This window comes from Falco peregrinus, chromosome 4 (genome assembly GCF_023634155.1).
Source record: "Falco peregrinus isolate bFalPer1 chromosome 4, bFalPer1.pri, whole genome shotgun sequence".
NCBI lineage: Eukaryota > Metazoa > Chordata > Aves > Falconiformes > Falconidae > Falco > Falco peregrinus.
In genome coordinates, this window is record NC_073724.1 from 59621657 (window position 1) to 59638559 (window position 16903).

The 16903-nt window shown below is 37.6% G+C and overlaps 1 protein-coding gene across 3 annotated transcripts in view; it reads right to left on the reverse strand.

The window, feature by feature from the left end:
• Positions 1–589: 589 nt before the first annotated feature.
• MYO16 (myosin XVI) overlaps positions 590–16903 on the reverse strand; it is a 412120-nt gene continuing 395806 nt past the window's right edge. For 2 of the 3 annotated variants that reach the window (XM_055802518.1, XM_055802516.1), the window contains one exon: positions 590–5494. In XM_055802518.1, the coding sequence (XP_055658493.1) occupies positions 5261–5494 (234 nt within the window). In that variant the 3' untranslated portion in view covers positions 590–5260. The remainder of the gene's footprint in view (positions 5495–16903) is intronic. The other variant, XM_055802517.1, reaches the window with a different exon arrangement.

Below are 16903 nucleotides of genomic sequence, written 5' to 3' on the forward strand. Positions count from 1 at the left end.
ATATTCATTAGCATGGTCTTTTCAGAGAAGAGTGGATTTATGAAAAAGTATGTCTGTGAAGAGTTGAAATTATGTGTAAATTCAGACAGCATGCAACAAACAATTTCTGCTGGAAAACAAAGGGTGAAACACATTAAAAATATTGAAATATTCTATTTCAATATTTTTAAAGGAAAATGTTTAATTTCAAAAATTAAATCTAAAGGTTATGCCAGATTTCATTTACCCACTTCTTTTTTTCATCATAAAAGTCTCTTTGAAAATTAACCTAAATTGACAGAAAAGGAAATAAGAAATGGCTAAGAGGGGATTTTATTCACATATATGAGAACCAAAGCAAGCTACTTAAGGTTGAAGTAATTACTTCTGGCTAATTCAAGATATTTTTTTTTGTTTACTGTAATAGATCAAAAATCCTTAAAAAGTCAAATCGTGGCTTGACAACTTGTTTACCTAAGACACTTCACAGAATAATGCGTGATTCAGCCAGATCCAGCATACATCCATGTGGTTGGGGAAAGGGCCAGACCACAGGTGGGAGGACAGAGAGTCTTTGCTAATGATCTAGTTCTCACAGCCACAGTATAAGCCAGCACTGGGATTTATTTATTTCTTCTCAAAATGAAAATCCTGAAGGTACAGAGAACAGCGAAACTGGAAGAAAAGCATTTCCTTATACACCCATCTCTTTTGTTCAGATACTGTCAAATAGTTAAGCTCACATGGTGTTTTCCTTTTAAAAACTATATATTTAGAACACAAAGCCATGAAACTTTTAATACCATTCTGGAAAACTGACTTGTACAGAGTTTAATCACATTTATTATTTAACAAGCGAATGGCAAAACTTATTTTAAGTTCCTCAGAGCATTTCAGATATTAGCAGGCTTTATAGAGATAAGAATAACAGGATTACTAGGGAAGTCAATACTATAGAACAGAATTAAAAACTACAATGAATATGGCTATTACTATCACTTTAGAACTATGCTACAATCTATTACTCTTTCTTAGTAAGTTAATTAAATTCTTTGTTCCACACACAAAGGATCTGCAGTATAATAAAGTTATAAACGAAAATAAGTCAACCTTTTAGAAGGAATAGAAAAGGATCACTGGCAAAAAGGCAAATGTAACCCACTTATTCAACAATTATACTATTGTTTTGTAAACAATACAAATTTTTAAAAGGCGTATCACTTCATGTTGTACACAGGTCTTCTGTAAAATATTGGTGAAAGTATTTCTCTGGACATCTAAATTAGTTTTTAAAAGCAAAGTTTTGCTTATATTCTGCAATAGGGATGTAACTACAGCAACTAAAATATTCCAAGTGCTCTTGCAGGAGTAACAAGTAAGGTTTACAAGCTTTAAAAATTTCTCATGCCAGCAGCTGTTGTTTTCTTTTATTGTGGTTTAATACGGTTTCAGAATTCCCTTGGCTTTAAGACCAATGACTTTTTAAAGCGCAAAACATATCTGATTCTTCTTACCTTATACTGAAAGACAGGCTGATTTGTTAGAAGTTTTGTTTGTTTCACATATTACAAATTAAGCAATAAGGCACAATGTGGAGGAGGGATTTTCTGATGGTAACCCCAGCTTCCTGAAATTGCTTTATTGCAAATATAAATATATTTTAGATTGTTCATTGGATATTAAGGGCATTAGCATGCTCATAGAGTTTAATCTTTCTCTTTAGAATTTTAAATTCATAAGGCTTTTTTTTTTGTCTAAGCTTTTTTTTAATGTGCAAGAGAGGACTTCATATACTCAAGGAATACTGTAATTGGCTGGTGCGTACTCCACTGGGGAGATTAATTTACAAGCATTGTACAGTTCTGCTAAAACTACTTTTCAACATTTTAAAATGTCAATAGTATATTTTCCCAGCCCTGTAAACACATTTTGATACAGAATATAAACTTTAATGGTAGTTTTAAGACACCTCTGGGGGTATGGTTATTTAAGCAATAAGACACAGTAGGGTGTGAATTATGGTATAATAATTTCCTACCAACTGCATTGTTAGGCACGAGGCCAAAGGCCAGGGGACCAATGAGCACACTAGGTGTGAATTATGACATCATAAGTCACACTCTGGAGTGTCTTACTGCCATTACAGAAATATTTAAAACATTTTTTTAACACAAATTCTTTATTCGTATAGTACTATATTTTAATGGAATATCCTGAAAAATCTTCCCCAGTAAAAAGTTAGCCATTACATAACTTGGAATTAATAACAAAATCGAAAAAAAGTTCTCATATCTTCTGCTGTTTAGTTTGTTGGATTGCACTGTGGTAACATGCTTGAAGGAAGAGCCCCAGAAAATATATGTCTTAACCAAGTTTGCCAAAAAATAGAACAAAGGCCTTCTACACAGCAGGGAATAATCTGCTTTCTCATTGTCTGGTGAATCAGATTGCCTGAATCAGGCTTGCACTGGCTTCTCCTTTTAAGTGCATTGATGAAGCTGCTAGTAAATCTACATACCTTTTTTCCACACTTGGTTCATACTGCTGTAACAGGGCACAATACAGACTTTGAAAGAGTAGCAAAAAGGTTTGTTAGACCCCATTTGAGCTCCTGCAGCTAAGGCTGATCACGGCTGTAACACAACTTTTAGTAAAGATTGCAAATCGTATAATGTGCATTTGTACTATTTCCCATTGTAAACTCCATTTTAATTACATTTTAATATATTTTAAACTTGACAAATGTATTCTCTCCCCTCTGGATACTCCTGCATTACAAGTGCAGCAATGACAACAGTGTCATCTGGAGATACACAAGCTCACCTCACAAATAACTAGCCTGGTGACTGGTAGCAAGCTCACTGCCGCAGCAGAGATCTTGGCATGATCTAAACTGGCTTCTTAGTCAGTTTTTACAGCTTGCCCTAAACCCTCAGGCTGCTGTGGATTGATTGCGATCAGTCACCAAGCCAGCTAGTGGGCATTAGAGTTAGCAATATGACAGAGCTTAGGAGAGGGCTATTTGCCAGACCCGTCTGAGGAGCAATAAGCCTGAGGGCATGTCTGCATGTCTCAGTGCAGTAAGGTGTTCAGGATTGCTAAGCTAGCTGGGTAGATGGGTAGATGTTGTTATGGCTCTGTGTAGTGATGCTGCGCCGTGTAGGCATAATAATTTGCATCCTGGAAGCAATGTAGTTGCAAGGTCAGACTAATCAGCATCCTTGCATCCAGCTCTGGAGCCATCTCATTTCACTCTCACACAGGGATTTCTCTGTATCCCTGGTTACCTGAGCGAAAAGACAAGAAACTTCAATTCTTCCAGGCAAAGCCTTGCTCTGACATAATTGTTTAGTGGGTGAGAATTGTTTTCTGCATAACCTCACAGGGGTTAGCTGCTCCTCCTGGGTCAAGTAATGCTCTATGGCCACTTACATCAGCTGAAGGTAAGATTCAGAGCCTAGAGTGCCTGCTCCTCCATGAAACAGGAATGGGTAATCTCACAGAGAGGACTTCTGTGAAGTTAACTGGTAAAATTCTGAGCTAACCTGGTGTCTTCCTTTCCTTGCCCACTTGAAATGTTTATTTTAATGTCTAGCAAGAGAAGGTGCTTAATTCTGTCTACAGCTTGATGAGACTCATGGGAACGATTTGAATTTTGCTGCTTCCCTGTAAAAACAAACAAGCATGTGACTGTTTTTTACCATTCATCCTGCTTGAAGCTTCTATCATACATGATGGGAAAAGGTACGTCTCTAAGCAGGTTTTTGTTTTTGTCATTTTTTTGTTTCTTTTTTTTTTTTTCTTTCTCAACAACTTCCAACCAAGGGTGAGCTTGGTTTTTTAAACCTAGCTTACATTTGAAAATATTAGTCCTACATCCCCTTGCAAAACTACAAGTACTTTTTCCTGGATCCCAATAGGAATGGGGCAAACAGCCAAGAAAAGTTTTTCTCAGTGGCTCTGCGTAATCCAAAAACTTCAAATAAGCGGCTCCTGACAAAATACCTGTGTATATATATATAAATTACACTTTTTAGTGGCAAAGCTGTATTTCAAAGACTGCTGAGCAGTAGCTAACAAGTTGCCAGCAGTATGTTTTTCATAAATTAATATTACTCAGAACTCATGTTTGCCAGCTAGAATGCTCCAATTTCTGAAACCATTTTGTTACATGAAAGTTGAGGTATAAATGCATCACTGTACGACCGTAAGGACAAAATCCTTTGATATACCCATCTCCATAAAGCCTTCTGGCTTGTAACAGTAAATCACAGCCCTATTTTCATAACTCATTACCATTATGTATCTTTCCACTGACACCTGACCTTAAGCATAATCAGGTATGAATTTCAAACCATACCTAATCTAAATGAGTGCCTCATTATTTTACATAACCCAGAATGAAAATAAGATTTGAAATGTAACTGCAGAATTCACAGTTTACACATTCAGAAACACAAGTCCACTGAAAAGAAGTCATGCTCTCCAATTTGTGACTGTGAACAACATCAAATCACACCTGTATATAGGAGCTTTGCAAGAATTTCAGGATTGGATTTTAGAAAGGATATTGCCAGTTCTGAAGAAAGAACACAGTGTTGAAACTGTTTGGTATGTTGTTAAAGATAAAATATGAAAGAAAAATGTGAGTACTGAATTTATTACCTGTATTTTGAAGAAAGAACAACAGCACCAATTGCATAAAGTTATAAAACACCAGTAATAAACATGTAAATAATCTTCGGGTTTGCAACACCAATAGAACACAGACATCTACAAAGAAATATATATATGTTTACATGTAATATAATAAAACCATTCATTAGGGAACAAGAAACATCATATTTTTGTACTATATAAAACAGCTGTACAGTGTGCACACAGACTTTCCTGATCTCTCTAAAATGCCTGTCAGCCACTTCTCGCCATCATCATTTGCTTGACATAGTTTCTTCATTGTCCATAGGAGAGCTCCAAGTGACCGTCTCATACTTTTAAACTACTTATAGTGCAGTTTGTCTCCATATATATATACACACACATATATATACTTACAGATGCACATGTATGTATATGTGTATATATATATATAAAAAGAACAAATGCACACATGTACACGCACACACGACAGATCTAAATAGCTCCTCCATCCTGTGCTCTTGAGCGAGTGCCTGTAAAAAATCCCTGCATGCTTTATGAAGGGAAGAAAACTTGCTGATTGTGCAGATTGAAGTCATTAGACGGTTTCATTCCTAACAGTCTGCAAACACACACATCTGAATCACATGGTGGTATCCCATATGCCTGAAGACAGTCTGTTGCAGGAGGTATCTTCGACCTTCTTCAGCAGCGTTGGCTTCTTACACGGGGGTGGAGGTGGGGCTGTGATTCTTTGCTCCGTGTTGTGCAAGATTTGCTGCCAGTCTTCTCTCTCTTCACACAGCTTTCTCCTCCAATCTAGAAGCTCTTGCAGAGCCACACTCTCATTCTCTGAAAGTCTAAGCTGGTGAATAACCTGTTAGTGAGAAGGAAATAATAAAAAAAATGGATGAAGTAAATTCTCCTGGCAGTGTAAAACTGCAACATCCATGTTGAAACTTCACACAGGATCCTCTGCCCCTTTTGTCATGGATGTAAACCTGTGGGCAGGGCAGATTCAGGTCCTGTTTTCCTATCTCCATTGTAAGGAGCTCAGTGACATTCATAATGACGTGTAAACAATAATGACTTTCAGCAAAAGAACTTTCCCTTGACCTCATGAGAGGTGTTCTACACTGCCAAGCCCCATGAGAGGAGTGAACCAGCTTCTGCTCTCCATCCATAATTTGCAAAGGGCACCACGGAGCATTATAAGCTTACCCACACATTCTAGTAGGATGATGAACAGAAATCCTGCAACTGCTACAGCGTGCCCTGGCTTAGCCATGTTAGATGGTGAGTGGCTGTGAACGCTGCCATTCTAACATTTACAATTAAAGAAATAAATAGATGTGTGTGGGTAAGCACTCAAGTCCTACCCTTGCTGAGGGAAAGCTGCTGTCATATGTACTACAGCTGAAAGAAAACAGATCAAAGAACCCTGTTAATAATTTGAAATTCCAAAAGGGTTAAACTGTGTGCTTAGCTCACTGACCCCTCTACGCATTTACCATTCTTTACACTGAAAATAAAGAAAATGAATTATTCAGAATTGCCTTATTTCAGTCTCATGTCTAAAAGTCATAGAAGCGAAGTTTATGAAACAGATGCTAAAAATGAAACAAATGGAAAAAACTCCCCTATATCAACAAAAGGTATATGAACACAGTCCTCTGAAAAACACAAAATGCACTGCCTATAGTTATAAGTAGTCCATGTTTCGAGCACCTTGGTCTTAAAACTGTTGTCATATAATATTTTTATACTCACAAAATACTCCTTTATACAGAGCAAATAGCAGCTGCAGAGGTAGGAGGGTTTTGCCCCTAAATGTAAATACCCAAACAGTCAGAACCAGAAATCACAGCCAGAACCAGGTAGTCACAGATAGGTGTTATCATTAGAACCAGGGGCTGGCCCTTGCCTTGCCCCAGAGAATACATTAACAACTTAAAATGTAGTTTCAGTTGGCCTGAAACTATCTCTAGATCTATCTTGAAGTAGCCAAACAGTTCGGTAATAGATCCATTAACCACTTAGAAGAAACTGTTCCCTCCCATTTTATTTTTCTGTTCCTATGACTGTCTACTTTTTTCAAGTCAGTTTGAAGCCCCTGTGACAAGTCCACGAAGCTATGAAGTCCATCTTACCAACCTTTAAGACCTACTCAGCACCTATGCAGCACAGCAGCACCTAGAGGAGGTACTGAGAGCTATTCACTTGCGGGTGTTCTGTAGCAGAGGAGGACTATCTAAGGGATATGAACCAAACCCAACACAACAGCTAATGGCCCATGGCCCTTACCCTGGTACCTTCCTTCTTAAGGACTCCACCAGGGGCACCTATAAGAGGTACCTATCACATTCTGAAAATGCTCATACTTCACACAACGGGCTCATGTGAGAAGTATGGCTATTCTTGTCAATGTTGCATTTATAAACCTTATCTTAATGAGGGATGGCTGCATATTAGTTACCATGAAAAAGGAATTGATGTGCAGTGCCCTTAAATGCTCATGAGACACTACGCATGTGGTCGGTTCCAGTTGCAAGGCGGGCTGAGCAACATGAAGGGCATTTTTGTCACTGATGAGCAATGAGGGTCCCTGGGGTAGAAGACTGCTATTGCCTGTGGCTCCTGATGTTCCTTCGTGGAACAGCAGGTACCTGGCCACGGAAGCTGACACAGGTTCTACATTGCTGCTTCAAATGTGTCCTGTGCAAGTCAAACCTTTCACACGTGCTGTCAGGGAAGGAATGGGCCCTTACATGGAGGTGCCTGAAGATCAATGGGGAATCTGCTTAACTTCTGGTTGGTTGAAATTTCAAAAAGAAACGCATTAACCATGTCTTAATAACATTTATTAATGCATGTCTTAATAAAAGGTATTATAATGTTGAGTACAATTGTAAATTCTGTATTTTTAAGAAAAAAGAAGAAAAATGGAAAGTGTTTGAAAGACTTCATTAAAGTGTATTTTGGTGCCATCCCAATTGCATAACACTATGAAATCAAAAACCTCTTTGCTTTTATGTTTACACAAAATGTAACAGGGCATCTCAGAGACTCAAAGGAAAATTAAATTTTCCACAGATATTGTTAGAGGGGTATCAGAGATTTCTTGTGTACCAAAACACATTAGCTTTTTTTTTTCCTTTCTTTTTTTTTTTCCTCTCCAGTGTGAGTAGGAAAGATTAGATGACAAATAAAAACTTTGTAATTAGAAACAATTTATCAAGAAAGACAGGAGAGGTAGTTTTATCTTATAGAACAGATGTATAGTTTGGGACTTACTCTGGCCAATTTCTATAGATTTCCATGGCTTTAAATTGTGGGCATAACCCAGTTTACAAAACAGGCAGACTAGAATCCAATCTTCCCAATTTAGAAACTTTATTTGCATCTAAATTTTAGGCATTTCATGAACCTGTATTAGGCGTGCTTCTCAGAGAGGTGTTAGAACATACAAAAAGCAAGCTACGTTATATTGCTGTCGCAAGAGTTTCATACGAGTTTCAGAGTTCAATAATGAAAGACGTGCCTGAATACTGGTAGATAAGTATACTTATAAGAAAATAGATATTTTGAAACACTGTGTTGTTGGATGTGCTCAAATGACAAAAGTTCGATAGCATGACTAATGAAGTATGGAGGAATTTTTGATTTTGAAAGATGGACAAAGTATTTGAATAGAGACAGTGCCACTGCTATTCTAAGAAACATAAAGGCACACAGGTGCAGGGTGAAAAGCGAATACATTTTGCCTGGGCAAGGCAATTGACAAATGCATCCTATTTATAGCTTATAGGCACTGAAGAAGCTTTATTATCCTGACCCTGCTTATGTAAGCTGTAAATGAATGTTGGGTCAGCAGTTTCACTATAGAGCTCATTTTCCAGTATACAGTGGACAAATGTTGGTGCAGTCCACAAATCAGTGTACATCTTTGACTTTATTTTTTTAAAAAGGATGGAAAAAGTTATAAAATCTTTACTTATTATGAGATTGATCTGGTAAGTAAGCCAGGAAAAGTTTATATTTGAACTTTGATGAAGGACGTGATAGAAATGCAGTGGAAATGAAATGGAGGAAAACACACAAGAAATGTCAGGGCTTTAAACGAATCAATGAATGTAATTAGATCTATTGGGATAACATGCTATCTTTTCTGTTTTCCATTCATGATTAGACCTGTGACAAGCTAAAGATTTGTTATACATATAATAATTTTACATGAAGCAGAATGTAAAACAGCAAGCTATGTTTCTTCATTACAGCTCCATATCCCAAACACGTATTTCGTGAAGACTACTGATCTCTTCAATGAACAATGAAAAAACAACTTCAACCATTAAAAGGTAGAGATGATACCAACTGTAAACCAGGATTTTCCTACTCAAATTCAATGGTCACTCAGACATGGGCAACATAGCATTTGGGCTAGACCCACAAAAACATATAGCATTTGAATACATAGCATTTAACAGCCCTGCCATCTGGTGGAAACACCATCCCTGTGTTTGGTATCTGGAGTCCTTACTGAACAAAAAAGAAAAGCTGAAATATCAAAGACAGTGACGCACAAGAGAAGAATATGTGGAATTACCAAAGCTATTCACTGGAAACTGCAATGTCGTTTTAGCACACAAGAGCTCGTGGAGACAGAGCACTTTGGTTGTATGCTGGCAACCATGAAAATGTCAGAGCACAATTTTGCCTACTGAGTTTTATGCATTTAAGTATTGCAGTCATTGGAGAATGAGCCAAGATCCTGAATCGCCTTGTGGATTTAGGCTTCTGAATTCTGCCTAAATTTCACTTCGTGGCCTAAAGCAGACATACTGGATTTCAACTTTGTCTTACAATCAAGATGAAATGCTGCAAGGTAAGTCAATAATTAATTTTAATTATAGCCTTATTTCTTAGGCTAGTTAAAAACTCCAGCATGTTTTTAACTCTGGAAAGTTGAAGGTTTCACGTTAACAGGTCCATTTAAAATTAACATTAGTTTGAGTTATTTAGACATTTGAATCTAGAATCTCAGGAAATTCATTCTGCATTAAAAAATCAAATGCTGTAACTTTACAGAGGATATTTTGTAACATACAGAAGTAACAAAGAGCTTATATTGTCTATTTGTGTATCAAATGCAACAGTCTTATCATCAAGCTATTGCCAAAGGACTCATTAAACTGTCTGCCAGAGATTTATTAATTTTCATTAGTAGATTCTTTTGAGTGTTTCACCTCACTTTGCTCTCTCCCTGACCAAATGTAGAGTTTAATTTAAAAAAAAATGTGTATTGTACTCTAGTAGTTTGGGGTTTTTTTGGTTATTTGCAGTTACTTGGTATTTCTATAATTGGTATTTCTACTACTACTGACAAGAAATTGGAACAAAGTGTGCCCTTAGTAAATTTGCAGATGACACCAAGTTGGCGGGGAGTGTTGATCTGCTTGAGGGCAGGCAGGCTCTGCAGAGGGGTCTGGACAGGCTGGATCGATGGGCCAAGGCCAGCTGTATGAGGTTCAACAAGGCTCAGTGCTGGGTCCTGCACTTGGGTCACACCAGCCCCACGCAGCACTACAGACCTGGGGCAGAGCGACTGGAAAGCTGCCTGGTGGGAAAGGACCTGGGGGTGCTGGTTAACAGCCAGCTGAACATGACCCAGCAGTGTGCCCAGGTGGCCAAGGCAGCCAACAGCATCCTGGCTTGTATCAGGAACAGTGTGGCCAGCAGGGCCAGGGCAGTGATTGTCCCCCTGCACTCAGCACTGGTGAGGCTGCACCTCGAATTCTGTGTTCAGGTTTGGGCCCCTCACTGCAAGAGGGACACTGAGGTGCTGGAGCGTGTCCAGAGAAGGACAATGGAGCTGGTGAAGGGTCTGGAGAAGCATTATGAGAGGTGGCTGAGGGAACGGGGGTTGTTTAGCCTGGAGAAGAGAAGACTCAGGGGGACTTAATTGCTCTCTACAACTATTTGAAAGAAGGTTGCAGACAGGTGAGGGTCGGTCTCTTCTCCCAGATAACAAGCAACAAGAAGAAACGGCCTCAAGTTATGCTGTAGTAGGTTTAGATTGGATATTAGGAACAATTTCTTCACTGAAAGGATGGTCAAGCATTGGAACAGGCTGCCTGGGGAGGTGGTGGCATCACCATCACTGGAAGCATTTAAAACATGCATAAATGTGGTGCTTAGGAAGATGCTTTAGTGGTGGGTTAACAGTTGGATTTGATGATCTTAAAAGTCTTTCCCAGCCTAAATGATTCTATTATTCCATTTAATTACATTCTTGGATGTTAGAACATACAATTTTTTTTTTTTTTTTTCACAAAATGTAGTTCTGCATGCTTTATTACAGTTCTGTTTTTAGTTCCTTCTGTAAGTTTTAGTAAAATCCCTGAATATAGACTTACAAGCACAACATAAAACAGACTTTTAAATCACAAAACAGTTTAAGGACATGTACAGTATATTAGCATGTGTTCCTGAGACATTTGCATGAGGTAGCTAGTCCATATTTTTCCTTTAGAGAAATATTGCAATTATTTTCTTTAATAATTTGTCAATGTTGGTGCCTTAAAGTAACTGTCAGTAGATGTTCACAATTAATTATTACAGCATTATATTTCTCTTCCATTATTGCTCTAAATTGTTAGTAAAGTTGAGGTACCATCATGGAATCCATGGGGAGATTGAGTCTAGAAAAGCAATGATTGTGCCTTTCTAAAATTTGATCAGGATCTAAAATTAATTATGTAACATATGTAAAATGTTGATAATAAATTATCATAATTATCTTAGAAATGGAACTGCCTTGACAAACCCCACGCTTTTAATTTTTTCCAATTTGTAGGCTGCCTAAAACTGTAAGCAGAACAACTTTCAGCCAATAGGTGAGTCACAGTTATCTTTATTGAAGCCCTCAAAAGCAGTTCACAAACCCCAGCGGGTCTCCTGCAGATCATCAGTTTTAAAGACAGAAGTGATCAGGATGTTCTTACCTATCATTTCAAAATAAAAGATGCAATTTAATTCATTAATTCTGGAATTATGGCATGCATCTCCCTCACAGAAATGTTTATAACTCCTTCTAATGGCTTCATCTTTCTCTGTTTTCTTTTTGCATCTGATAAGCCCCTACACTGACTGCTTCCAAACATGCATGTCACATCTTTTTTCCAAACTACAGGACAGTCACATTGCAACCTCTCAAAAACTCCTGACCCTTCAGGTTCAAACACATACTTTGGTTTTATCTGCTTTACAAAAAAAGCATAAATTAGGAAAGGTTTGCTTTTCCACCAATTCTTGAATTAAGAAAAAAAAGAAAAAAAATCTGTCAGCCTACATGTTATTTAACAATACAATACTCATTTAAAGATAAAAGGGGAAAGCATACAGTAAACCAAGGGTGTGTTGAGAAGCCTAGGCAAGCATTCAACATAAATCAAATCAATATGTAAATTCGTGTTTGATTGGGAAATCTGCATTGCCCATGTAAGACCCCAGCAGGGAGTAGAGAGCAGCTATGATAAATGAGTTTACATGCTTCTAAATTCCAATTAAAAATCGTCAAATACAAATGTACCACTGGGATCCAAGCTGATTCATGTGATTGTCTTGTGAATGCTGGGACAGGCATTTTTTTTCCGAATGCAGACCCACTGGATGTCGTAACTTGATATGTGATATGCAACAATAAAGTGATTTTAGTTAATAGTTCTTTTAAACTGCTGATGATTTTTCTTTGTGTTGGAGCAACTTTACAATCTTCCAAAACAAAGCTCTCCAAATAGATGGCAAATGGGTTTATGGGAAAGGAGAAAATGGCAAAGATGACAACTGTTTTGTTTGTCTGGTGCAAATCTGGAATTGCTCTGGTGCAAATCTGGAATTGCTCTGGTGGAGATATGCCAGCTTAAATAGAGTTAAACATGATGATCCATAACTGATACATATATTATGTTTGCTTTTTTCTAAACAAGAAAATCTTTTTTCTCTCTCAGTGAAAATTTCTTATTACATCAAAAGAATAAACTACTTTTAGAACAGGTGTCATATAGATGAAATCAAAAGAAGTTATAAATTTGCTGAAATTTAAAACTTGGGGGAATCTCAAAAGTAACTGTATTTAATATAAAACTGAAAAGGGATTACAATTCTGAACAAAATCAGATCACCACAAGAGTCAGGAAGAAATGCTTTCCCTTCTGACAAGCATTTTTCAGCTATCCAGATTTTTTGAAGGCCAGATTTAATTTTCTTCCAAATATCAGTCATGGGGTGATGCTGGAAGGAGGATATTCTGGTGTCAGAGACCATGCAGGTACAGGCATCTTTGATTGCCCAGTCCAGCCCTCTCCTAGCACACAATATTTGGAAAACTCTCAAGCTTCATTCTAAAAATATTGCTTGTTTGCCTTCGTTTGGCTTTCTGAAAGGATTTTCTAAAAAAATCCATGAAAGAAAAGTCCACTAAGGATTACTAGCTACACAATAACTCTGCCTCCAGAAGGCCTTTCCCCACAGATAACTGGAAACAGAGAGATCACTCTGGCAAAAAAGGCACCCCACATCTCTCTGTTTTCCCTAGGCATCAGCATCTTCTCATTTTTGTCAGAAAGAGAAGAGATTCATGGGCTACAAATACCTTTGGTGTGCCTGAGACAGAAGATTTTATGTTCTTCATCTGACTACAATTCTATTTCTGGTATAAGTTGTCTGATTTTCTTCCATGCTCTTTGGGTTTTCTCTGTTTGTTTGTTTTCTGGGGGGAGGGTGTGGTGTGTGCTTAGTTTTAGGCGATTTTTTTTTTTTTTTTTTTTTTCAGGAATATATTTTAGTTGCAAAAGCAGGGCTTGGTCTTCTGTATGTGTGTACCTTTCTCTCAGTGAAGGCTGGGACCACAATATTCTCAATTAATTAGCTTAATTGCCTTCCATACAGCTTGGAGGTATTTCAGCAATTAAATAAAGATACTATTTTGCAAAGATATAAAATCAGTACACAAATCCTATGTGTAGCTGTAATGTGTGACCTGGCCGACAGTATTAGAACAAGGTAGGTGATGTTCAGTAATACTTGACAGCATACGTCAGGCACTCTGATTACCTGAGCTGAGAATACAGTTGGACAAGCCTATACATTCAAAACAGGGGTGTATTTCATTTGCTTATTTGGATCTTGTGGGTTTCTATTATTAATCTATTTATTATTATTTATTTTGGCTGAGCTTCTTTCAACTCTAGACTTCTGATACCAGCTACACCTTCCCAGAATGACTGAAAGATCAATGAATATTGAAATATACAGGTGATTTTGGTTTTGGTTTGTTGTTGTTGTTGTTGTTGTTTTGGTTTGGTTTGTCTGGTTGGTTTTTTTTCTCTAAGGTAATACTTCTCTTCCAGATAAACTGGAATGATCTTTTAAACCTTCAGACCATCCTCCTAATTCACCTCTGATGTTTGAGAAAAATATCATGTTCAGGACAGCAATTGTTCCTTTCTCAAGATGAGTTCTGAAAACAAACCATTATCATAGAGGTCTTCAGAACAGCTGACCTAACAATGGTGATACCACTTTGTACATAATCTAACAAGAAATATTTGAAAAACTGAATCATGTTGCTACTTAACCGATGACTGCTGCTTTGGTATTAATGGAGATACTTTACTTGACCAGTTAGAGACTAGGATTGCCACAATGCTTTTGAAGCAATTACAAAAACAAACATCGACTCATATTTGCTAATGTCATGTATCATCCCTTCTTGTATAAAAACACTACACTTATGGTCAAACAACATCAGAGGCAAACACCACTTAATTTATGGTTTGTTAGCAGTCTAAATCTCTGCTGATCTACACGTATGTGGCAGTGTGTGACAGCAATAAAACGAAGGGCAGAAAGACCAAATTATTCTCTCTCACACCAGGCACTTATGACTAAGTCAGACATGAAGTCACTCTCCACAGGTGCCAGCAGTGGGCTAGTGGACCATGCTCCATTGAATTAAAATTTGAAGCAGCAGCCCAAGGGGAATAACGACACACTTCAGCCAAACACCTGAGCTTAGGGAGAGCACAGGACTGCTCAGGAAGTTTTGTTCCCTTCTCCTCAACAATCACAGCCTTCTACCAGGAGAAAATGTGATGAGGATGAAGCAGTGGAGACAAAAAAGGAGCATCAAATGTGCAGGGAACTGACTGTGGCACCTACTGGTTGAAAGAGGAGAACCTGTGTTTTCCCTTTTGGAGGTCAGTCAGATCTAGGACATGCTGAGGAGAGGGGCATCAGCCCTCCAAAAGCCCTTGATACAGAAACACAGGATATTGTACCTGTTGATGAATTTATACTATGCATTACCTCATACCATTTAATCTATAAGTCACATGTTTTTGACTGTAAGTCTTCTAAAAATAAAGCCACACTCCGTTATAAGACTTGATTTTTGTCTGTATGTGACATTACAAAGAGAACTCTTTGACATTACTGTCAAAACAATAAACAAACACAATTCAGGGGGATATACTGATTCAGATCAATGATAAATATGTAACATTCTATGTTGTCTCTTGGATGTTATGTGTTTACAAAGGCATTAGTGATTTTTTTATTACACCAGACTTGTTTGGTTGCTACATTTTACTTCAAAGATGATCAAAGATTACTTCCAGCTAATAGGCAAGCACAACAGACATTAATGACTAATGTCAGAGCCCAGTGTTTAGAACTGTGACAATGGGTGAGGGATAGCAACACACTGCATTCTTGACTATACATTCTTTAAACTTCTGAACAGTCAAGAAAATAAGTGATTGGCAACAAATATTAAATCAAGTAGGAACAAAGGCGGCCCTTGAAACTATAATGAATATGCAGCTCTTTCTGAGGGAAGAGACTGCTGAAAGCAATGAGATTTCATGAAATAAGAGCTATGGCTTAAACTATAATGAAACAATAAATACATTCTTCACAAATATGGAAAGACATTTCCCTTTTTTCATTGTCAGATGTTGGCTCCTATATTAATGCAATCTCCCAACGTGCACTATGGGGTTTAAACAAAATAGAAGAGATAAGACTGAAGATTTTTTAATATAACAATATGCAGAAAAATAACCATCATTTTTTATCTTACCTTTTTCAACACATGACAGATAAAACATGTTTCAGAAGTGGGTAACCAAAATCTTATGCCAGAGTGTATTGTATTACTTAACCTACTAGGATGGCAAACTGCTTATTTGTGTCTTCTTCTGGGAGTATTTCCATAGGATGTTGAAGGCATGTGACATCATCTGATTACAAATAAGCCAACATTCAACCATTAGAAAGCTAAACTGCACAAAGAAGCGCTGCAACTTTTGATGAAAATCTACCTTTCTTTTTGGATGGCTGAATCTTCAGGAGACTATGGTTGCAAACTAACTTGCATAGAAAGCAACCCTATAAATGTAGGTGGATTATTACAGTTGTTTTTATTTTTGTTCCATAAAATATCACATTGATATGTGCATGAAGATGAATATCATATCTGGAACATCACATAGACTTTCTACTTTTTTACTCCTTAGTCCTTCTCACATTATACTCCACCACCCTCTGCTCTGTACTTCGTTCTTTCCCCCTGTTTTTCTTACTTTCCTTTTAGTTGTTTTTCTCACTTCTCTGTTTTCTTTTTTCTTCTCTCTGGCTTTTCCTTCTTTCCTCTGTTCTAAAACCCCTATTCCATTTTATTATTTACTTTGTCTCTCAGTCATTTTACTCTTCTCTTCTCTTCTCTTCTCTTCTCTTCTCTTCTCTTCTCTTCTCTTCTCTTCTCTTCTCTTCTCTTCTCTTCTCTTCTCTTCTCTTCTCTTCTCTTCTCTTCCTCCCCTCCCCCCCCCCCCTTACTTCTCTGAATCACCTTTTATATGGTGCCTGTTTTACTGCCCACCCCCAATTATTATCACTCTCATCTTTAATGTGTCCCTCATTTCCCATCTGTTCATTATCTCCAGGTTGTCCATCTCATCCTGTTACAGACAGACCATGTTGCTTCTTGCTGCCCACATAAGAAACAAGGAGTCTTTCAGGTGGCTTGCTTTTCTTGATTCCACTGTATCTTTCTCACACCACATCCCACTTGGTAGTGAATGTTAAGAACAACTTTAAAATATTTTTTACAAAAAAACCCCAAAAAAACCAAACCCAAAAAACCCCAACCAACAAACCCCAGTCCTGGATCTATGAAAAAGAAGACGACAGGGTCACTTAGCTTTTGTGTGAGGTGCCAAAGATA